Here is a 24,426-nt window from a genome sequence, read left to right as displayed (position 1 = left end):
CGGCACTTTCTTAAAGTGTGGTGTCCACCTAGGTCAGAGTGATCTGGAGGCTTATTTACAAAGCAGATCCCTGGGCCTCATTGTAAACCTGCTGCATCTGAATCTTTGAAAGTGAGGCCCAGGAATTTGCCTCTCCTGCTGGAGTTTATGTGGAATATGGTCTTCAGTTTTGCTTTGAAGGGTGAGTGCAATTTTTACCATCAGGGAGTAGCAGATAAGGCCGGGAAGAGGGATGAGCGTGGTTATTGGGAAACCCTGTGTGGAAACTGGCCTAACAGGATGGACCAGAGTGAGAGACACCTGGTGGAGTGGGACAGAGATGGCCCGGAGTGTTGCCCTTGGACTTGCAGTGTTTGTTGGAGCCGTTGGGAGACTTCAAGCATGACCTGTGTTGTAGGGAGACGTTTGGTACAGGATGGGGATGGATTAAAGGGCTGGGACCCAGTTGTCAACACAATCAAAGGAGCTGAGGTCCCAGGCTGGTGTAGTGGTCAGAGGGGCAGAGAGCACAGAAGTTTGAGAGGGATAGACAGATAAAGAGCCAGAAATGCAGAATAGCAGATCACGTGCAGCTGGTTCCGAATCCTGCTTCCAGATCTGTTACGAGGAACGACTTGGTATTAAGATGTCATAAGGGGCTTCCCTGGTGGCGCAGTGGTTGAGAGTCCGCCTGCCGATGCAGGGGATGCGGGTTCGTGCCCCGGTCCGGGAAGATCCCACATGCTGCGGAGCAGCTGGGCCCGTGAGCCATGGCCACTGAGCCTGCGCGTCCGGAGCCTGTGCTCAGCAACAGGAGAGGCCACAACAGTGAGAGGCCCACATACCACAAAAAAAAAAAAAAAAAAGATGTAATAAGAATATAAAAATAGGTCTTGCCAAGGTACTGCCAATCTGAGCTGCCCAGGCTCTCCTCAGTTATCCACATGTTATAGAAAGATGGGGGCTGCAGAGCTAATTCTCTGAAAGTAGACAGTTTCACTTGACTTTAACCTTTTTCTTTATTTCCTCTGTTTGTACCAAATCTACTGAGCCAAAAATTATTTGACATGATTCACTTTCCTTCTCTGCCCCTATTTAATTGGTGACCATGTGCAGTGAAACAACCAGAAGAGAGATGCAGGTAGGAAAGGAGAAAAAAGGGTTCTCCATGGGCCCTGGCATGTCTTTCTTAGAACAATGAAAGGAACCACCTCCACTAAATTGATCCTGTTGGTCATGTCTTCCTTGCCTGTTTTGTTAGAATTCCTGGCATCCACTTGGTCCACTTTTCTGGTGATGAAGCCAAGTAAGTTTTGCTGTGGTAGTGGCAAGAAATACTGCGTGTGCAGGAAGTTATAGCTCAGCGAGATGGGTGGAATCCATCAACGTATCACTGACCCTTCTTAGGCAGACAATTCCATGCTGCCCTCCTGGCTCTGCTTTCTTCTGCCCAAGCACATGAGTCCCTGCTGCCTTAGACAACCAGACCCACAAATGAAGGAGTCATGGGTTAAGGGTCCCTGGATGAAAACCCTAACACTTCAGGACACATTGTACTTGCTGGGTCTGCGGTATGGCTTCCAAGAGCCACAGGGGCGTACCCTTCAGTAACAGGACCCAGACAGGGGTGCTGAGTTTCTGCATCTCAGCCACTTTGTAATTAGCACTGCCTGCTTTGGTCCTAAACATGGTGACCTTGTGTCCTGTGCTTGGAGGCTCATAGGAACGGGATGAGCTGTCGGGGAGGGAGCCCTTGGTTTTATGACTGGTTCGCACTTTGTCGTTAGGGGAGCGGTCTTCTCAGCTCCCTGGAATTATTAGGCTTTTCTGTCTCTCAGCTGTAGGATCAGCAGTTCAGTGTCCACGTACCTACAACTGCATGATCCTAAAATTGCCATCAATTTTATGCATTCTCCTAAGAGTTTCTTTTTCTGAACAACATGTGAATTTATCCCATAGCAGAGCATCACAGCTTCGGCTCATTCTGTAAACATGTTGAGCCTCTAGCTAGGTGAGCTGGGCACTGTACAAGATGCTGAGGCTATCATGACAAATTATTCACGGTCCTTGCTCTGTGTGGGAGGAGAAAGCTGTGTAAACAGGAAGAACGGTATAGCATCTTCAGAGTCCAGGGCTATCATCTGTAAAAAGTGAGAAGATCATAGTGTGACATCACTGGCTTGTTGAGGAGATTAAGCTGGTGAGATAAGAAAAGCACTTAGAACACTGTCTGGCTCATGGCGGGAGGGTTGGCAGTATCTATCACTGTCATCATCATCGTCACCATGGTTGTTGGCACTGACCTACCACATGCCCACAGTGAGTCCCATGGCTGCAGAATAGGGGGAGTGATGTAACCCATCAGGAAGGTTCTCAGTGGAGGTAACGTTTGAGCTGAATCTTGAAGGGAGAGTAGGGATTGACCCAGAAGACAAACCAGAGAACTGAGGGCAGGTAACCAAGGCTCTGGGGTTTGAAACATCAGGTGGTTTGGGGAACCCAGCAGTTCAGGAGTGAGGGTGGTTACCTGGGGTGATGGGGAGAAAAGAAGGCCGATCCAAAGAGAAGGAGGGGCCTGGAGCGCCCTCCTTGGGCTTCTCTGTGAAGCAGGAGAGCAAATCTGTGGAGGTGAGGAGGCTCGAGGCCACCAGTGGAGACACAGCAGCCCTTCTGAGCATGTGAGGGACAAAGGCCAGCCAGGGACTTAGCTGAGGAGGGAGACTGAGCGTGGGTCAGCAAGGAAGTAAAACGCACAGGAGGAAAGTAGGACGTGTCACAGGAGAAAAGGTGCTTTTCAGGTGCAACAGGCAAGGTTATTTCTAGCCGGGGGAACCAGCACAGACTCTATAGAGATAAAGTGGGGACACAAAGAGGCCTTGATGATGTGTCAGGAAGTTGGGCTTTATTTCCAGGCCATTGGTAGGTTTCAAACTGAAGAGCAACAGGATCAGATGTGTGCCAGAAGAATGTCATTCTGACACCTGACATTCGGAGCCACACTCAGGCAGATAGCTGGAAAAAAATCGAAGGCCTCAGAGACCAAGAGGCAGGAGCCTGCGGTGCTCCTGGCATGGATAGTGGGTGTGAGGTCACACACACGCCCCGCCTGCCGCTGTCCTTCTGGCCTGGCTTCTCCCAGGTGGCCTACAGCCCACAGGACTCAGCCATGGACCCGCAGTCCCCAGGGCTAGGTGACTTTTAGGAATATGAAGTCCAGACAGGGGACTACAGGGTCATCCCCAAAACACCCTGAGGGCTGGTCTGTCTGACCTGGAGCCCCCCCTTAATTTGGAGCATCTCTGGGAAGTTTCAGTGCCACTGTCACGGAACCAAGGGGTGGGGTGGGTGCAGGTGCCATTAGGCCCCCAGAGTGCCTGTCGGAGCCTCCCTACAGTGGGAAGAGCCCACCGTGGATGCCACGTGAGTGGTCAGCCCAGCCACCGTGCTCACGCCGAGGCCCGGCACGGGGCACCTGAGCTGTCTCTGTGACCACGAATCCTAGAAAGCCTCCTCTCCGGTGGGACGAGCATCCCCACATGAGGGAATTAAGGTTGGTGGCGTTAAAGTCACCTCTGGAGGAAGACACTCTTAGTGGCCTTGAACCCAGGGCTGGCTTCTAACCCCGTGCCTGTTAGAAAGCGCTAGCCGAGAGGGTATTTCCACATTACAGTGGCGCCGTTGTCGGCGTCGCGCACGTCCTAGCAAAGGTCTCTTTGAAGGTGCTTGGGTTTCCATGGGCAGAAGAGCGCATCCCCCCTTCCTGCTGGTGAGCTTCAGCCTGGCAGCTGTGTGACACATGCCACCGCCGGCACCTGGGTCCCTGCGGGCCCTGGGGGGCAGCGTGCTTCGGGCAGGAGGTGAGAGCTGGCGGGCGCTTGTTGAGTCGCGCTCACCTGCCGGTTCTTCGGTTGAAGCGCTGCATCTCAGGGGCCCGCCTCCAGGACCACGGTCCCCGGGTGGGCACCTGTGGCGCGCTCCGTTTTTTCTGATGCCCCCAAACTCACATCTGCCTCTCGCCCTCCTTCTGCTGCAGATCCTGGCGCCCCTGTGAAATTGCCTTGTCTGCCAGTGAAGCTGTCGCCTCCGCTACCTCCAAAGAAAATCATGATCTGTATGCCCATGGGGGGCCCAGACCTCTCCCTGGCGTCCTACGCGGCCCAGAAGAGCGGCCAGCAGGGCGGGGCCCAGCACCACCACACCGTCCTGCCCTCCCAGATTCAGCACCAGCTACAGTATGGCAGCCTCAGCCAGCACCTCCCTGCCACCACCGGCACCCTCCCCATGCACCCCTCGGGCTGCAGGATGATAGATGAGCTGAACAAAACGCTGGCCATGACCATGCAGAGGCTGGAAAGGTAACGGAGGGAAGGGGTGAGGGCAGGAGAGGAGGGCTTGGCGACCCGACCGTGACCAAGGAGTGGGAAGGCCAGCGCAAGCAAGGGCTCACACCCACTTGGCGGGGCGGGGTTCGGGACGGGGGTGAAGGTAAACTCAGACCGGAATCTGAATGTCAAGGAGAGTATGGAAGAAAAACCTGTTGCCAGTTGCCAAACTATAGAACAGTCGCGTTTATCAAAAAGAAAAAGTAGGGCATATGTATACATATGAGTATGCGTGTGTGGGTGGGGGGTTAGACAGATCGTACATACTGTGCTTCTGTAGACCTTAACGTGTTTTGGAAGCAGGTACACATCATCGTTAATGTGGTATCACCTAGGGCAGGGAGACGGGGAGAAAATCTTTTATTTTTATGTTTTGTATCTTTCTGTACTGCTTAATTTTTTACTTTGTGTATATTACTTTTATGATGTAAAAAACAATGTGAATGTAGAATAAGAAGAGATGAGGGCTGGCAGGGCGGTGGTGGAATAACAGAGGGAAAGGTGGAGCGGTACGCCCTCCTTCTTGCTGATGGAGGAAGCGGCAGACGTGGTCTGATTATACGAGTTTGAGCCTCAGATATTTACCAACAACTGGTGAAGTCCCCTCTTTCATCAGAATCTCCCTCCAGTAGCATTGCCGGGAGAACTGCCAAGGGGATTCCAAGGGCAGGCCTGCAGCGGAGACCGTGACTCCCCACCACCCAGGGAGATCTCTCGTGCTGGTTCTGGATCGCTTGCCTGTGTGTGCGTGCATGTGTGTGTGCATGCATGTGTGTGTGTGCGCGCGCGTTCAAATACCACCTCGCTTGTGCCCGAGAGGTGGCTGAGATTTCCCAATGAATCCAACCCAGTCTAGTTAACTGGGTCCTGCAGACCAGATAGGGAAACTGCAGCCTGGAAAGCACGCAGCCAGTCAGAGAGCCAGGGGTGAGATGGACACAGCCGAGAGCTTCCTGTTGTAGTTTCCTGACTCAGTGGCTTTTCCCTCTCTCTGTGTTAGCCAGGTATTCTATGTTTGGAAAATTAATGACTCCAAGAGACGTTGTTATCACTAAGAATTCTGACTTGATAGGTTCACATTAATATCTCCCTTCACTGAAAAAAAAAATGTATTTGGCCATTGCCATCATTTTCAACTACTGTTAATGAGGACAGTCATAATTTTAAATTTGGTGGCACTTTTTAGTCTATTATTAATACATACCTTTATAATTATCTTAATCCTCACACCACCTATGGAGACTTGAGTCAGCAAAGAAACTAAGGAAGGCTGGGTTCCCCAATGCCAGCTACTCAAACTTGGTGCCCATCTGCAGAAATTGTACAGAAATTGAGAACAAGCTTTGAGATACCTTCATAGCAATTTGACAGGATAATTTTGTGTCTTATGATAAAAAGGGGTTTTATTTGTCATGCATTATTAGCATATTTTTGAAAGCATCAGTTTGTGATGGATTAAAAATTAAAATATGTAAATCAACCAACCAACCAACAAAACTGGTCCCTCCCCATAGACATTTTTTTTTTAACATCTTTACTGGAGTATAATTGCTTTACAATGGTGTGTTAGTTTCTGCTTTATAACAAAGTGAATCAGTTATACATTTACATATGTTCCCATATCTCTTCCCTCTTGCGTCTCCCTCCCTCCCACCCTCCCTGTCCCACTCCTCTAGGTGGTCACAAACCATGGAGCTGATCTCCCTGTGCTATGCAGCTGCTTCCCACTAGCTATCTACCTTACGTTTGGTAGTGTATATATGTCCATGCCACTCTCTCACTTTGTCACAGCTTACCCTTCCCCCTCCCCACATCCTCAAGTCCATTCTCTAGTAGGTCTGCATCTTTATTCCCGTCTTACCCCTAGGTTCATCATGACCTTTTTTTTTTCTTAGATTCCATATATATGTGTTAGCATATGGTATTTGTTTTTCTCTTTCTGACTTACTTCACTCTGTATGACAGACTCTAGGTCCATCCACCTCACTATAAATATCTCAATTTCGTTTCTTTTTATGATTGAGTAATATTTCATTGTATATATGTGCCACATCTTCTTTATCCATTCATCCGATGATGGACACTTAGGTTGCTTCCGTATCCTGGCTATTGTAAATAGAGCTGCAATGAACATTTTGGTACATGACTCTTTTTGAATTATGGCTTTCTCAGGGTATATGCCCAGTAGTGGGATTGCTGGGTCATATGGTAGTTCTATTTTTTTTTTTTTTTTCGGTATGCAGGCCTCTCACTGTTGTGGCCTCTCCCGTTGCGGAGCACAGGCTCTGGACGCACAGGCTCAGCGGCCATGGCTCACGGGCCCAGCCGCTCCGCGGCATGTGGGATCTTCCCGGACCGGGGCACGAACCCGTGTCCCCCGCATTGGCAGGTGGACTCTCAACCACTGCGCCACCAGGGAAGCCCTGGTAGTTCTATTTTTAGTTTTTTAAGGAACCTCCATACTGTTCTCCATAGTGGCTGTATCAATTTACATTCCCACCAACAGTGCAAGAGTGTTCCCTTTTCTCCACACCCTCTCCAGCATTTATTGTTTCTAGATGTTTTGATGCTGGCCATTCTGACCGGTGTGAGATAATATCTCATTGTAGTTTTGAGTTGCATTTCTCTAATGATTAATGATGTTGAGCATCCTTTCATGTGTTTGTTGGCAATCTGTGTATCTTCTTTGGAGAAATGCCTATTTAGGTCTTCTGCCCACTTTTGGATTAGGTTGTTTGTTTTTTTGATATTGAGCTGCATGAGCTGCTTGTAAACCTGGAGATTAATCCTTTGTCAGTTGCTTCATTTGCAAATATTTTCTCCCATTCTGAGGGTTGTCTTTTTGGTCTTGTTTATGGTTTCCTTTGCTGTGCAAAAGCTGTTAAGTTTCATTAGGTCCCATTTGTTTATTTTTGTTTTTATTTCCATTTCTCTAGGAGGTGGGTAAAAAGGATCTTGCTGTGATTTATGTCATAGAGTGTTCTGCCTATGTTTTCCTCTAGGAGTTTGATAGTGTCTGGCCTTACCCCCATAGACATTTTGACAAGCACTGTCCTAGGTAGTAAGTCAAGGGGCCGAGCCTTCAAGCCTGGATTGTCCTCCTGCAAATGCAGAACTCTTTTGACTATAGCACAACTGCTTTCCTAAAGACAGCTTGCAGTGAATATAATTTACTACCCTCACCTCTCCCGTAACCCCCAGTATATTTTTGTATCTCTTCCGGAGATAATACGCATCTGAAAAAGATACTCATGAGAGCATATTAGTAGGACATTGCTAAATACATTTGCACCTAAAACATGCCATTTAAAGTTTCCATTGAAAGTACTAACCAATAAGTTATGTGATATTCCTCAGTTCAGTAATTTCCGTGTGTATTTATAGAATATTTCAGTCGAGTGTAGACCAATGAATAGGTCTGTTGGACCTACACTGGGTCAGGTTCTTTATTGAAATGAATCAAAAACAGCAAATGGGGAAGGAAAGGAGATATTGGGATATTGCAGGTGGAGGAGATTGGGAGAAGGACAGCATGGTCTTGGCAGCTGAGCCAAGGCGATCTCCTGTGCTTTGTGTCACCCCCAGACCCTCCTTACCTCCTGTCTCCCTCCCCACCAACCATAGGCCAAGGCATAGTGTTGTTCTGGTGGACCAGCAGGACACAGGGAATTAATGCCTACATCATCAAGATAGCCCTACAGAGGAAGCGAGGTCTTCTTGCCAGACAAAGACTGAGAATGTTTCTGAGGATCCACGTCGTCTTCCAGGGGTCCTGGAAGGATCTGGGAGCAGAACAGGGTCCTGGGCCACCTTTCAGTTTAGTGCAGGAACTGCCACTGTCTCCAGTGATGTCACCTTTCTTTTCACTACCTGGAAATTCTCCCTCCTACCCGTCAACATGATTTCACTCTTGTTCTGACCAAGTTTCATCCAGAAAGGATGATTTCATTTTTCTCCTGACAGTTTCCAGTGACCCCAAAAAGCACCGCAAGAAGGAAGGAACATTACCGAATGCACAGGCATTCTGCCCACAAAGAACCTGAGATCTCATAGAGCGTTCGTACCCTACAGGGTGTTAGTCCAGACCCATGGTCTGATCCTGGTGAAACATTGTAGGTAATGGAAAAATCGAATGATGAATTTAACAGCATGAATGCCTGACTTTGGACTATAAATTTGAATAAATAGTCATCTTGTAATTGAAAGGGACCTTTAAGACCGTCAAGGCAGCCAGCCTGCTGCCTGTTGTAGCCTTTCTGACGACTTGTCCTCTGGTCTCTGTGGGAATGGGACCCTCCCTAGGTTCCAAGATAGCCTGCCCCACTGTCCAGAAGGTCTCATTACTACGAAGTTCTTTCTTATGTTAAGTGAAAAATGTTACTTACTATAATCCCTTGTCCCAGTCTTATTTCTAATCTTCCTTTCCTGTGAGAGGCTTTCAAATCTTTAAATATAGTTACTGTTCCCTTTATCTAGTGGCTTCTCTCTTTCAAGCTGATAATCCCAAGTTCATGGAATCGTCTGTTGAGACGGTTTCTAGATCCTTTACCATCTTGTTCCTGCTCTCCCAAGATTACTCTAAATCTGTTTTGACTTGTATGAAGAAGTTCTTAACTGTTAACCCAACCTGACCCTACTTAATGACATTGAAAAATCACATTCGTTAGTTACAGTGCTGGCTCGCCAGATTTGGGGGGAAGGAGGGAACCAGAGACCAGCTTCCGTGTTTATCAAAGTCACTAGGCAGCATGGCCAGTCTGGAGGCAGCCCCTGCCTCATGGCTGAGTACATGGGCTCCAGAATCTCATTGCCAGGGTTTCAGTCCAGAGATACCACTTCTTTTTTGCCTTTGATTCCTCATCTTTAAAACAGGGATAGTAATAACACCACCAACCTCGTCAGGGTTGTTTGTGGGGAACAAGTGACAATATACATCAGTCGTCTTATTACATGGCATACAGTAAGTGTCCAATAAATGACAGTGAATGTTAAGCAGAATTCTTCAACACACAGAATTGACCTTCAGTTCCCCTAAAAGGCATATTGCAAACAGATTTGATCCAATCTTGTTGGAAATTTCGTGTCGGTTTCCTGGAATTAGATCATCTTCATTTATTTTCTCTTCACTGATGAGTCACATCTTTTTTAAGGGTGACTCCACAGGGGTGGCCCTAGGGCCTCCTTCCACAGCAGCGTGGTTGCCTCTCTGGGCCACCCCTGCTGTCCTGGTCCTCACTCTTCAGCAGCGACTCGGGCTTGAGCCTGGCGAGGACCCTCACTCTTAGCTGCTTTTTCTCCACCAAGGAGAGAGATTGAGCCCGTCCCAGAAGAAGAGCTGGGAAGCATGGGGGTGTGGTATGAGAGCCCTCCCCGCCACTGCTGCAAACCAGTGTTCTTGCCTTGCCCATTTGGTGATGGAGAGATGGTTCTGGGACATGTAATGTACCCGCCCAGTAAGTCGGGGAAAGAGGACAGTCAGTACGCATGGCTCTGCTCAGAGCTCCTAATCTGGCCCTTGGGAGCCAGGAGCAGGTCAAAGCCTCTAGGAATCCAGGCCCTGGCAACAACCCTGGCGCTGCTGGAGGTGGGAGGGAGCCTGACTTCTGGGTCTCTTTCCCTCCTCTCCCTGCCAAGTGTTCTGTGACCTCCTCATCCTCAGAATCTTCTGAGCTTGCTGCCCTACTGGGTGGAGACAGGGTCCAAAGAAGAAGGGAGGATGTGTAAGAGGCAACCCTTCTTCATCCTCTGGGGTACATGAGCTTGACTTGCTACAAATGGAGAGAACAAAGGCCTCTGGTTTTTAGTTTCCATTAAACTATTAGAGAAATATACATATATTTCTATAAATTTTTTCGTCTTTGATATGTCTGTACAATCCATTCCCTCTGCCCTGAGGCCTGAGTGAGCACATGAAAAAGCTCTGAATGTCCCCTTCAAAGGCATTAGTCAATTAAATGATTAAAACTTGAAAAGAAATATATTATTCAATGTTTATTTTTAATATCTGCCATCAGCTCTGTGATCTAGGTGGCATCCATCCTGGAATGCAGACTGAAAATCCTGATCAGACGTTCATTTTCTTTCCCACCTTAGTTCAGTTGATCAGTTCTGTATGCTCTGGCTTCCGTCTTAGTAAAACGAAGGTGGGCTGTGTACACATGTGGACCCTGGAAGAATTTCAGGAAGAGTCTTAAGGGAATGCACTTTAGACAGGTCTCTCCCTTCTCAATGATAGGCGACTTCGTGCTTGCAGTGGCTCATGCCAGGAATCTCGGGGTCACCCTTGACGCCTTTCTTTCTCTCATACCCTGTGGCTGATGGGTCAGCAGGTCCTAAGAGGTCTGAGAATCTGTCTAGGCTGGGCAACCTCCCACCTGCTCCTGCCGCCCCGCGGTCTCAGCCCCCGCGGTCCCACCTGGTTTTCTGGGTCCCTCCTACCTGCTCTGCTGCTTCCACTCCTGCCCCCTCAGTCTGCCCCCTTAGCATGACAGTCAAAGACATGAGGTTTCACGAAAATCTGATCATGACTCTTCATTCGCTAGGGTCGCCATAGCCAAGTACCCCGGACTGTGGGGCTTAAACAGCAGGAATTTACTGTCGCACAGTTCTGGGGGCTGGACGCGCACAGTCAAGGTGCTGTCGGGGCTGGTTTCCCCTGAGGCCACTGTCCTGGGCTTGCAGACGGCCGTCTTCTCCTCGTGTCCTCACACGGTCTCTCCTCTGCGTGTCTGTTTCCTCATCTGTTCTGGTAAAAACACGAGTCATTTGGTTAGAACCCACCCTACTGACCTCATTTGAACTGAATTACTCCTTTAACATAGTCACCTCTGAATACAGTCACATTTTGAGGTGCTGGGCATTAGGATTGAAGCACGAATTGGGTGGGAGTGGAGTTCAGTCCATAACAACATGCACAAACGCTCCTTGGCTTTCCAGTTCACAGAGACTAAAAAGCAAAGTCCTTGCCTCAGCCCAGAAGCCCACCACGGCCTGGGCCCCTGTCGGCCCCACGACTACATCGGCTGTCCTCCACGTTGCTACTCTCTCCTACCACAAGGCCTGGACATGCTAGGCATCCTCCTGACCAAGGGCCTTTGCATTGGCTGTTCCCTCAGTTGAGACTGCTCTTCCCTCCAGTATCCTAAAGTCTCCCTCCCTCCCCTTCTTTGAGGCTCTAGTCACCTCCTCAGTGAAACCCTCCCTGATTGCTCTATGTCAAATCACAACTCTCCTCCCAACACAGCCTATTCCCCAGTCCCCCTTTGTTCTTGCGTACATTTTTCACCATCTAACGTTCTACATTTGCCTTTTACTTTCCTTGTTGCTCTTTCTTACCTAGTAGAACATACAGTCTGCAAGGGTGAGAACCACTTGGAATGAATGAATGAATGAATGAATGAAGAATGAATGTAGAGCCCTTAGTAGCTGCTATGGTATTTCCTTATTATTAACCCACTTTGTCCTGATGGATATTTAGGTTGCTTCTGCTGTTCTTTCTCACTTTGGAGCTTTGAGTTCTCACAAGACACACATGTAAATATTAAGTGGTGTTGATGGTGGGGCAACCGTGTCTTTAACCTTTTGTGTTAATTTTGCTCATGATCCTAAAATTTTTGAATGGTACCCTTTGTCTGGAATTCACCCCATTTTGCCAAGAAAAATTCTGCTTCTTTTTCAAGACTAGTAAAATACCACATCCTCTTGGGATCGCTTCTCAGATTCCCAGAGGAAGCTCTGCCTGCACATCCTCCTCTTGCACCCACTGCGTCCTGTTGTGCGTTTCTTGGTGTATTCTCTGTTAGACGTGGGCAGGAGCCATCCTTGCCTTCCCACTCGACTCCTGCTCCCCCAGTTCATCACAGGACCCGTGATATAGGAAATATTCAGTAAATTTTTTTTTTTTTTTTTTTTTTTTGCCGTACACGGGCCTCGCACTGCTGTGGCCTCTCCCGCTGCAGAGCACAGGCTCCGGATGTGCAGGCTCAGTGGCCATGGCTCACGGGCCCAGCCGCTCCACGGCATGTGGGATCTTCCCGGACCAGGGCACGAACCCGTGTCCCCTGCACGAGCCCGTGTCCCCTGCATCGGCAGGCAGACTCTCAACCACTGCACCACCAGGGAAGCCCCAGTAAACATTTCTTAAATGAATTTTATCAAAAGTTCTTATGATCTTTGAAATAGAAAGGTACTTTTTTTTTAACATCTTTATTGGAGTATAATTGCTTTACATTGGTGTGTTAGTTTCTGCTTTATAACAAAGTGAATCAGCTATACATATCCATATATCCCATATCTCGTCCCTCTTACCTCTCCCTCCCACCCTCCCTATCCCACCCCTCTAGGTGGTCACAGAGCACTGAGCTGATCTCCCTGTGCTATGCGGCTGCTTCCCACTAGCTATCTATTTTACATTTGGTAGTGTATATATGTCCATGCCACTCTCTAGAAAGGTACTTTAATCTGTGGGCATAATTAATGCTTTTTTTGGTCCAGTTCTATTGAGATATAATCGACATACAGCACTGTATAAGTTTAAGGTGCACAGCATAATGATTTGACTTACATACGTCATGAAACAATGACTGCAGTAAGTATAGGGAACATCCATCATCTCATGTGGGTACAGAATAAAAAGAAGGAGAGAAAATATTATTTTCCTTGTGATGATAACTCTTAGGATTTATTCTCTTAAGAAACTTACATAGAACATACAGCAGTATTCATTATATTAATCATGTGGTACATGACATCCCTAGTACTTGTTTATCTTGTAACTGGAAGTTTGTACCTTTTGACCATATAAAGATATAATATTATTATCGACTATATTCCCCACGCTGTACATTTCATCTCCATGACCCATTTATTTCGTTACTGGAAGTTTGTATCCCTTAATTTCCCTCACCTGTTTCACTCATTCCCCCACCCCTTCCTCTCTGATGTTTTATTGGAAACTCCCTTAATGATGGAAATAGGCTCTAGCAGTGGGTACACTCTTCATCCCATTGCTCAGTTGTGCCCGTTGTGTTTTGCTTTTGAAGATATTAGAAGCAAAGAAAAAAGTTCATCCTTTAAAGTTAAACCTAGGTCGTTGCTTGTTGTGATGTCAAACTAGAGTTGAAGATGCTGTAACTTTGATTACGAGCGCTTCCCATTGAAGCTCACTGTCCCTTATTTAATCCTCTTGGAGCCTAGCCAGCATATATGATATAGTTGGGGACAACGATCGTCTGTAGCTCCTCCAGCAAATTGCTGAGTTGTAGAGATTTATCACTGATCGTTCAGCATCCTTGGACTGAAACTAAAATTAACTTTCAGAGTTTTACAGCAAAGTCAGGAAGATGGGAACAGCCAGGCGAAGGGTCAGGAGAATGAGGGGGACACCCTAGGCAGGGTAGAGGAGGGTGTGTATTAGATAGTAAAGCAGGTAAGGCCCCATGGAAAGAATAATTGAAATCTCTGGGTTTAAACTAAAAAAGCCAAATATTGAGTCTGTGTCACTATTATCACTTAGGTATATCAACAGCCAATTGATATTTTTAATGTGTTTTATTTTCACCCACTGGGTTTTGGTTTAGTATCATACATTTAATTCTAGAGAGAGAAATTTACTTCCTACATATGAGCCTTAAAAGTGGACAAATAAATGACAGTTCTGATAAACTCACTCTTCTTCTACCTTTTCCTATCCCAGAACCCCTGAACAGTTAGATTAGGAAAGCTCTGACATTTGCCAGGAGAAAATTTAATCCCAGGAGAAAATTTCATGCAGTCGCTGAGGCTAAGGATTTATACACCTTGAGTGAAAAACAGGCCCAGTGAAGAAAAAGGAAAGTATCGGTGTTTCCTTAGCAACCGGAAGATCAATCAACAATTTTTTATTGAGCACCTTTCTGAATGGGGCTCTGTGCTTGGCACTGGGGATACAGCGGTGAACAAAATATAGAGGGCGGCTGCCCTCGGCGTGGCTTAGAGTCTGCTGGGAGTGTGACCTGGGCGAGTCAGTGCCAGCAAGGGAGCTGGGGGGAGGGGAGAGCACAGCAGGGGGTCAGCTGGTAGGTGGGCTTCTCTGGAGAGCTGCATTTAAACTGAAATCTCAAAGATAGAAAGAACCAGGAGAAGATGGGGAAAAGGAATGAGAGAATATTCTAGGCAGATCAGAGGAAGGAATGATACACTGTCTCCGAACGGGTGATGAGATTTTTAGGAAGAAAAGGCAAGAAGTTGACAGTTATTCTCCAGCTTTGTAGAAGGACAATTATAGAGAATGAGAGAAATGACAGAAGATTGTAATCTGATGTAAGGAAGATCCTGGGAACCATTGGAGAGAATACAAGAGATCTTTTTTTTTTTTTTTTTTTTGAGGTACGCGGGCCTCTCACTGTTGTGGCCTCTCCCGTTGCGGAGCACAGGCTCTGGACGCGCAGGCTCAGCGGCCATGGCTCACGGGCCCAGCCGCTCCGCGGCATATGGGATCCTCCCGGACCGGGGCACGAACCCGTATCCCCTGCATCGGCAGGCGGACTCTCAACCACTGCGCCACCAGGGAGGCCCAAGAGATCTTTTGAAAAGATCAGGCTAGCAGCTGTCCCAAATGGCTTACTTGTAGTCTTCATAAAGAAAAATCCTACAAGGCTTCCCTGGTGGCGCAGTGGTTGAGAGTCCACCTGCCAATGCAGGGGACACGGGTTCGTGCCCCGGTCCGGGAAGATCCCACATGCTGCGGAGCGGCTGGGCCCGTGAGCCATGGCCGCTGAGCCTGCGCGTCCGGAGCCTGTGCTCCGCAACGGGAGAGGCCACAACAGTGAGAGGCCCGCGTACCGCAAAAAAAAAAAAAAAAAAAAAAAAAAGAAGTAGAATGGTTTTACCTCTCCTGGGAAGTTAGCTGTACATCGGTGTTAATACAGATAGTCCAGACCAACAGTGGTCAACCAGAACCAGAAAGGCTTCCAGAACCATCTTGAACTCTTGGCAACACTTACCGAGTACTGCTTACCTTAGCTAGAGATTAAATTACTACCTGTCAAGATTATTGAAAAAGGAACAATTTCAGCATTGGACAGAAGAAATTGAAATCAGTAGCCCCGCAGACCCCTTCAATCTTTATTAATTCTTTTATTCCATAATTATCTTTAGACTTTTCAAAGATGACAGTTCATTTCTAATCTTAGTATAAAAACATTTTGGGGTGACAGTTACTTTATGTGGCCTCCAGGGTCACAGGAAAGTCTAAAGAATGATTCTCGGTCCTGAACTAGGTGGTCCCTGGGGTTTCTTCTAGCTTTAACAGTCTGACGTAATTACCGCATTGGTGTATGTCAGTGTTTCCACCTGCAAATCAGTGTTCATGATGATGAATAGCTGTGCCTTGGAACCGGAGCAGAAATGAACCTCTGAATACCTAAATGTTATTTGCTTGTGAAATGGCATTTATTTGAGGAAGTTCGGTATTTTGTTCATCGTATAGCAAATGGCATGCATTTTCAAATGAAATGTGTTTCCAGGGAAAGATTCTCTTTCTTATACTGATGACCATCTCTTCAAAATCTCCTCCAATTCTGGTGAGACATTCGTCCCTGACCCTTTGAGGCCAGAGTTATCAATGTCTTACTTTAGGTCAGTACTTTGACTTTACAGCATGTATTTATCATCTGTAAGTGGCTGCATGTAGCTGTTCTTTTGCAATTTAACTGCTGCTTCAAGAGGCAGAATGAGATTTCAGAGCAAGGTAATGTCACCCCGAGCAAGACAGATCCTCCCCTGCAAGGCTGGTGAGCCACCTGGTCAGAAGAAGTTTAAAATGAGACTAGATGAACCACTGACATCTTTCAAAGTCTTAAGAGGATAAAAGAGGAAATGTAATTTTATAAGAGAGAATCTGCCCCTGAATTCCTATGTGTACATCAATAGAAACCCTGCCCTTTTCTTAATGAATAAGTATAGATGCTTTGATCTTCTTGGAAACCCTTGTCCAAAAAGATTTTGCAGACCACAAATATTTAAAAAGCTAGGGAATTCCCTGGTGGTCCAGTGGTTAAGACTTGTTGCTTCCACTGCAGGGGGCCTGGGCTTGATCCCTTGTCAAGGAACTAAGATCCTGCATGCCACGTGGCATGGCCAAAAAAAAAGTTAAAAAGCAAAAGGAAGTGTTTCACAATGTGGTATCAATGTTAACTTCTCGGTTTTGACAAATATACCATGGTCATGAAAGATGTTGACATTAGGGGAAGCTGGCTTAAAGGTATATGGGAATTATCTGTGCTTTCTTTGCAACTCTTCTGTAAACCTAAAATTATTACAAACTAAAAAATTATTACAAAACAAGCCCCCCCCAAAAAAAACCAAAAAAAGAAAAAAAATAAAGGAAGTGTTTTAATAAACTAGTGGATAATATCCTTAATGAATGGTTTCTGATAAATCGCTGGTGTTTAAGTACATCCTTTGCTAAAACAGCAACTACCAACATTGACATTTACAAAGTGTTATCCTCTGATCTTGTAAGCAACTGTGAGGTAGGTAGGAAGGTTTCTCCATTTACCTGATGAAGAACCAATAGAGCAAGATGCTCAACTAGTGAGTGGCCCAGCTGGGACCCCACCATGGTCCTCACTCCACATCATCCCTCCTGGCACCACATCCAGCCAAGCATGACCTAGGACATTGGCTGATGTCTTGGGACAAAGTCATGAGGAAAAGCCACCACTGTTTGGTGCCTCCATCAGAAATGGAGATTGCTGTTGGTGAGATTCTGGGTGTCTTACGGTTTTATTCATCACATCCTGACCCCAGACACTATTTCAGAAATGTGGGCCATTGGTCCCTGGAAGGACAGACAAAGGGATGTGAATGAACTAATTTACATTCGTTACCATGGCTGGAAAAAAAGGAAGCTCAAAACACATCTTCCACTCAGGGAAGCTCAGTCCCCTGGTCAATATATAGAATGGCATCATTTCCTGCTGACTAAAGTCCAACAAAAAAAACAAAGGCTCCAATGTTGAGTTTCTTATCTCAGAAGGCTGTGATAAAGCGTACAATGTGTGCCTGCTTTCCTAAAATGAAGCTGATTAACTGTTTTCTTGGGTGTCAGAGGTTACTTCCGTCATTTTCCAGCCGCAGGCACTGCAATTTGTAGCATAATTTCTCACACGTTTTTGGGCTCCGAGAAGAAAACGTCTGACTGTTCCCTCTCCTTTCTGAAAACCCTCTTTATAACTCTGTGCAGTCAGAATGACAAAAGCTGTTCCTGTTTAATTTCATTTTCAGCATCATATTGGAGGGTAATAAATTTTCTCTGTCCTTTCAAGAGATTATTGTCTTCTTTTTTTTTTTTTTAACAATAGTTGCTGTTGAAATCATATGCGGGAAAGCAGTATCCCTTTATGACACCTTTTTCTTTAAAAATGGTGGTGAAATGGTTCCCGTGTATTTTCAAGGAAGATGAAGGATTTAAAATAGGAAATTTAATTTCAAAACCTGCCCCTGATTTCCTAGGAGAGTATCAAAGGTGCTTGATAATGGGTAATCCCCTGCCCAGGGATGGGTCACGATGCTCCACTATGCATCTACCTATTATCATGTGATGGAGATACAGTGATGATTATAAAGCTCCCTTGAAAAGGAGCCAACTGTTTAATGACCCTGAGTTGTTGTAGATGTCTTGCATTCATTTCTTGATGAATTATTAAAAATAAGCTGCCTCTCCCTCACCAGTAACGAACAGGAAAGGTAAAACAGTCTCTTAATTTTCAAAGTCTAGGGATTTCTTAGAAACATGTGACTGTTTAAATGATAGGAAAATGTGGTGAAGGGGGAGGGGAACCTGAGGGGTGCCATTGTGTTCTCAATTTATGTCTCTCCTACTTGGTTTAGTAGAGTCACAAAGGAGAGTTGAATTAAAAAAAAAAAAAAAAAGAGTTGCGTTTTCCAAAAAGGAGACTCGTTAAATGTTATTCTTGATGGAGACGGGACCAAGGAGAGAGGATACAGCCTTTCACTTCCCTGACTTGTCATGGGGACATAGTGAAGGCAAAGAGAGTTTGCAATGAGTGCTTTTTACTGATTTAGGACTGGCATTTTACTCTCAAACTTTCTGAATCCTATTTTTGTGTGTCTCTTGTAAATGGCAGGCGTCCTGTTTTAGGTACACTTCTGTTTGTTCTTCCTGGTTTATTCATTTTGTTCATGAAGGAAGATATTCAGGCACTTCCATCCTCTGGGGATAAAGCAGGACAGACAAAGTTGACATCCTCACAAACGTACCTTTCAGTGGAGGAGACAGATGATACACCAATGAATATATTATATGCTGTGTATATACATCTCTACACTGAAGAAAATAGAAAGCGGGGGAGTGGGCATCACCTATGATGGTGATACCTTTCTATTCTCGAGGAGCTACGTCGTTGATGTGGCCACAGTAAACCCATTGCATCCCTTCTTCTTGTTGATGACACACCACTATGCAAGACTGGATTACCCAGCTTGGTGATTATTCTGCCCCACTCTATCTTGTATCCTGTTCTCTCTGCAGCCTACTCGCCCCCAGCCACGGGCTACTCACACACACACGGATGTACCACCCAAGTCAGGAGTTCAAACCTGTCTCTGTGTCCCATCATAGCCTCCAACCTTGGGTCTCTTCCCAGCAAAATTCATAGCAAAAAAGGAGTTGAGTTCTGTGAACCTCTGTTGTCCTTGCTTTTTGTTATACGATAATTATGATATTCCCATGTTTTTTTTTTTAAATTTGGGGTGCCAGTTGCACTTCAGAGTCAGCATGTCCATGTACAAGAAAATAACGGCCTCGAGGGTTCTTTGGGAGAAGACAGTGTGGTTCGTGGAAAGGGCACAGGCCCTGGAGGGAGGAAACCCACGTCCACATCCCTGTTGTGATCACAACTGAGTGATCACTTATTTCCTCGGAAATGTAACATCCTCATCCATACAATCAGGATAATAACAATACCCTTCCTAAGTTTGCAAGTGTTTGTGAAGATTAAATGAGATAATGAACATTTACGAAGTACTTTGATAGGACCCATAAAGGACCCTGTATGTTAACTATTGTTGCTGTTTTGAAAGATGGCCTGCTCCTTTGTCCTGATGTGTGGAGCCCCCTGGTGTATTTAATTACTAGAATGGAAATATTCCAACATGGTGCAACTGGCCAACATCTTGCAAATGTTATGGAATGCTCTCAGGTTTTTGCATGTTCATCCCTATTTCATTTCTCAGGAAAATTACATCATTTGGAGCAACCCAGATGAGGAACAGAATCTCATCTTCCCCCCGCCCTCGCCAGACAATACTTTAGGACTTTTGGTGTTAATTTAAATTTGTCGTAGAATGTCATACAAGAAGAAACCTTCTAGATCTTATCTAGCTGAACTACCTCACCTTACAAAGCAGCCTAACTCTGGACAGTCTTAACTGAAGTGGCCTGAGAGCGTACAGTTAGGAAATGTGCTGACGTTAAGCTGTCTCTGTTACGTTCTGTACTCACACCATCCTGGGATGGAAGGCACACGGGTACCCTGGCATTCTTCCTTGCACAGATCTCTGTGCCTTATCTCTTTGAATTATCTTCTTAGGAAGAACTCTAGATCACTATTTCCACAGCTTTAATTCTCCTTTCATAGGATATTTTCCCTACACAGCAAGACTATCTAAGGGTCAGGGATAATTATTTTAGTGAATTAGAAGATGGTAAGTGTATTATGGCCTACTCTGATCCCTAGAGACTTCAAATATTTGATTGACTTTTCCATCAGTTCCCAAAACGTGCACAAAAACAGGGCTGAGATATGAAAAGAATGAATAATCAGGCTCTGTCTTTGAAAGGCTTACAGTCCATGGGGGCAGGGGGTAAATGCTTAAATGTGTGATGGTAACATAACGCGACAGATGCTGTAACAGAGGTGGGAATGGAAGCTGTGGAAGCACAGAGAACGGACTGTTTTCCACTGAAAAATCAGAAAAGGCTGCTCAAAAGAAATGGCATTGGAGCTCTCGTTGAGGGTGGGTGGACTGCTCCAGTCAAACTCTGAGGGGCTATTTCTGAGGTGGGGGGATGGCAGGAAAGCTCACAACGTGCTTGGGAAGCGACAGGTGGCCTGGTGGCTGGAACACCGGGTGCGCGGTAAAGAATGGTAACAGGTCAGATGGGGAGGACTTATGGGGCCAGATGGTGAGGTGCTCCCCGGTCCATTCCAAAGAGGGTGAGGTTTATCCAGTTGACAATGAGACCCTTCAGAGGTCTTTTAATTGGAATTACATGACCGGAACTGTTTGACAGCAGTAGAGAGGACTGGGTGGTGGTGAGGAGGAGAGAAGGTTCTGGAATGAGAGTAAGTTTTGAAGCCCGTTCAGGGCTCTGCTCCTGTCCAGATGACACCAGTACGAGCTCAGGCTCTACAGCCCCTACTGCCCGAGTTCAGTAATGCCTGCACCCCTCTCGCGGTGACCGTGGCTGCGTGCCTCATTTTTCCTCTCTGAAGTGGAGGGTAACAGTAGTACCTGTCTAATAGGGTGGTGGTCGTTAGGCTTAAATGAATCCATCCCTGGCACTATGTGAGCGTTTAAAGTGTTAGCTCTTTTCACCGTTATGTGCAGTGATCCAGGAAGAGTTAGGGAGGCGCCGCCGAGGAGGTCAGGATGAGGGGCTCCACGTTTACCTGCGGTTTTAATTCCTGCTCACCCAGCTGGAAGAGGAACAGTGACCACAACCCCCATGCGATGAGATCCGTTTGAATTCCAAGCAAACTCAGTGCTTAATCTCCGAAGCGTTTTGACGTGAATGGTCTAGAATAGATCTGATTCTGTGAGTCATCTTTTCCTTGGGGACTTGGACAGGTACTCTGGAAGATGTGGTGACTCTTTCGGGCCACCGGAGTGTCATTTTGTACATGACTAATCTGGGCCACATAATGAGAAAAGCTGCTTCCCGCGAATTGGTTTGGAGCTCTTGCATTAATGGGGTAGCTGCTCAGGGACGAGAGCAGCGGCACAGATAACATGCTCAGCGGAACTGTCATGGTGTCAGATCGTTGGTACCGCCCCCAGAGCACCAACCTGAGACACAGCAGGTCAGGAACTTAGGAGATGAGATCTGGGCAGTTCATCCTTCGGCAAATACTGCAAATTCCTGAGAGTTAATACCCAAGTTGCATGAGAAGAGACTCAGGTGGTACAACTCTGAAGATGGAGCAGGTGGCAAAGCTGTCGTGCATACTCCAGGCCAGTGGTTCCCAAATGGACAGTTTTGCCCCTCAGAGGACATTGGGCAAAATCTGGTGATATTTTGGGTTGTCACCCCTGGAGCAGATGCCACTAGCATCTAGTGAGTAGAGACCAGGTTTGCTGCTAAACATTCTACAATGCACAAGACAAGCGCCCCCTACAAAGAAGGGTCCAGTCCAAAATGTCAGCCATGCCGAGGCTGAGAGACTCTGGACTAGGCCAACATTTAACCAGAATGTGATATATACGTCATTGGTGGTACCCAAAGTGAGTTTAAGACGAGCTTTTTTTAAGTTTTAATGGACACGTGCTTATTTTAACGTAAGTTGTAAACACATACTTAACATAAAACCAGTGATTACAAAGATATTATTGCTTAAGATGAGGCTAAATTAGTATTTGAGTTTTTTTAAGTGTTGACTTAAAAATACCAAGTAAATAATAGTGTAAGTGGACATCAAATATGGCTAAGGAGTGTGGGATGATGCAGGTTAGAAGCCATCAGTTTGGACAAGGAGTCAGAAAACTTTTTCTGTAAAAAAACTGGGTAGTGAATATTTGAGGCTCTGCTGCAACTTCTCAACCATTTTGGTACAAAAGTCACCATGACAATAGGTAAACAGCTGAGTTCTTTTCCCATTCTGACCTTTCTAAACCCAGTGTCTAAGATGCATCCTTTAAACTCAGTGCCCCAGGTATGGCCTGACTGTGGCAGGAGAGGACACTATAACTTACCCTGGTTAGTAAGATTTAAAATATTTATAAAGTCATGATACCCATTTTGTACACATGTTGTGGACAAAGTGTGATGTGTTCTCCACTTTGCATGTGTACAGTTAGTGGGGTTTGTGTTTAACCAAAGTACACAGTCTTACAAGTATCACAATTCAATTTTTGGGTACAGCATATTGAAACAGAGTGGGTTCAAATTCCAGCTCCTTCCTTTACTACCTACGCCCTCATGGGCCTATTAATTACCCTCTCACAGCCTCCATTTCCTGCTTAATAAAATGAGGATAATGATGCCTCTCCTGCAGGGTTGTTATAAGAATGTAATAAGATGTGGAGGTCTCCAGAACAGTGGGCAACACATTCAGTAAATGTTTACTTTTTTCCTTTTCTACCTTAGTTGTTCCACATATTTGATTGTGTTATTAAGTCATTAATAAAAGTGCCCATCAAGTCAGGGGCACCTATAGCTCTGCAATACACTGAAAATACTCCCTGAAAATTAAAGAATGATCTCTTCATTAATACCCGTTGAGTATGACTTGTCAACCACTTAAAATGCACCTAGACGTCAGTGATTACAGCCCATCTTTCTTTCAGCAAAAACAATAAACAATAATTGAGTGTCCACTTAGTGTCAGCCATGGTGTCAGGCACCTGCTACAGACATGAAGAAGATATGGTCCCTGCCCCTGGAGGCATCTACTGCTTGGTTGGGGAGAGGAAGCTAGTAAAAAACGTATGTTCCCAATTTTCACACTTGTGGAATCTCCTGAGAACCTAGGCAAAGTGTTGCCCAAGACAAGTATTGAAAGATAAATAGAAATTAACCAGGTGAAGGTGAGATGAGAGCACATCCCAGGCCAAGAGTGTGCAGTGCATTGTTGCATGTGAACCAAGGGTGAGTTGTATGGGGACAGAGGTGTGGAGGGGTTGCAAGGCTGGGTGAATAATACAGGTCAGATTATGCAAGGCATTGCGTGTCAGGCTGTGTCTGAATTACTGCTTCCAGGCTAACGGTTCTCCCTCTTCTCTAGCAGTGACACCTTTTATTTAGAGCAGGTCTTCTAAGTGACAAGTCCATTCTAGAAAACCAGCATTACTAAGACTGTTGGACTGGTGTCCCCTTTCCTGCCCATTACCACCAGCGGTGGAGGCCAGATGTAAGACGTGGCTACATTTCAGTGGATTTAGTTCTTTGCTGTGAGGAATATAGCTCGTAATGTGGATTTTTTTTGAATTTTCCATGTGTGTCATTCTTGAAGCACTGGTTTTGTAGCCGAAGCAGGCATTCAGGGTTCTAACAGATGAGATGGCTACATCTGAGTTTCCGAAAGTTGCTTTGATGACAGTCTGGAGATAGACTGAAACGGAGAATGTTTGGAAACCACTTGAAGGGCCCTTTCTATAAATAACAAGTGAGGGGCTCCCTTGAGGCCATGCCAGTGGGACACACGTATGCCAGTGGGACACACGTGCACCAGACCTACTAAAAAGATACCACTTACCCAATTTCACCCAAGGAAACTGAGGCTCAGAAAAGTTAATAATCTGACCAATGTCATGAGAGAGTCAGTGACGGAACTTGGACTTGGATCTGTGTCTTGACTGCTCATACTGAGGCCCCATCAGAACCTTTCCGGCCTCCTTCTCAGCTAACTCTTCTATCCCCTTGTGTCTGTGCTTGCTATCCTATGGTCCTCCAGAGCTACCAGATGTGTGGAATCATCGGGTATTTGTCTTCCTCCTTCTCAGCATTTTTCCTAACACAGAGTTGGCATATATTTATCAATAGAATATTTGTTAAGACCCTTTTGGTGGATTCACCCAGCTTGCTGGAAAACACCTTCTTTGTCCTTATGAGAAACTGGACATTTTGTCACATGCTAGACTGGCTGGATCGGCCAGGGGAGGTCTCCAGCTGTTGCTGTGATGCCCCCACCAGGCAGTCACTGGTCACCATGACTGGTCCCTATTTTCCAAGGCTGGCAGTCTTATATGTAGGAGCTGCCCCAGGGGCTGAGGGATCTGCCTTATAAGCTCCTTCTTCTCAGGGTTTACACTTCCCGTAGATCATTTCTTTTTTCTTTTAATA

The 24,426-nt window shown here is 46.1% G+C and overlaps 1 protein-coding gene across 3 annotated transcripts in view; it reads left to right on the top strand.

Moving 5' to 3' along the window:
* Positions 1-24,426, top strand: part of PHACTR1 (phosphatase and actin regulator 1) — a 248,428-nt gene that overhangs the window by 175,376 nt on the left and 48,626 nt on the right. For all 3 annotated transcript variants that reach the window (XM_082637352.1, XM_082637350.1, XM_082637351.1), the window contains one exon: positions 4,013-4,334. In XM_082637352.1, the coding sequence (XP_082493478.1) occupies positions 4,013-4,334 (322 nt within the window). The remainder of the gene's footprint in view (positions 1-4,012; positions 4,335-24,426) is intronic.

The sequence above is a fragment of the Mesoplodon mirus genome (assembly GCF_964341445.2).
Source record: "Mesoplodon mirus genome assembly, chromosome: 12".
Lineage (NCBI taxonomy): Eukaryota > Metazoa > Chordata > Mammalia > Artiodactyla > Ziphiidae > Mesoplodon > Mesoplodon mirus.
Note: the sequence above shows the minus strand (reverse complement) of the source record. Positions and strands in the feature narration are given on the sequence as shown.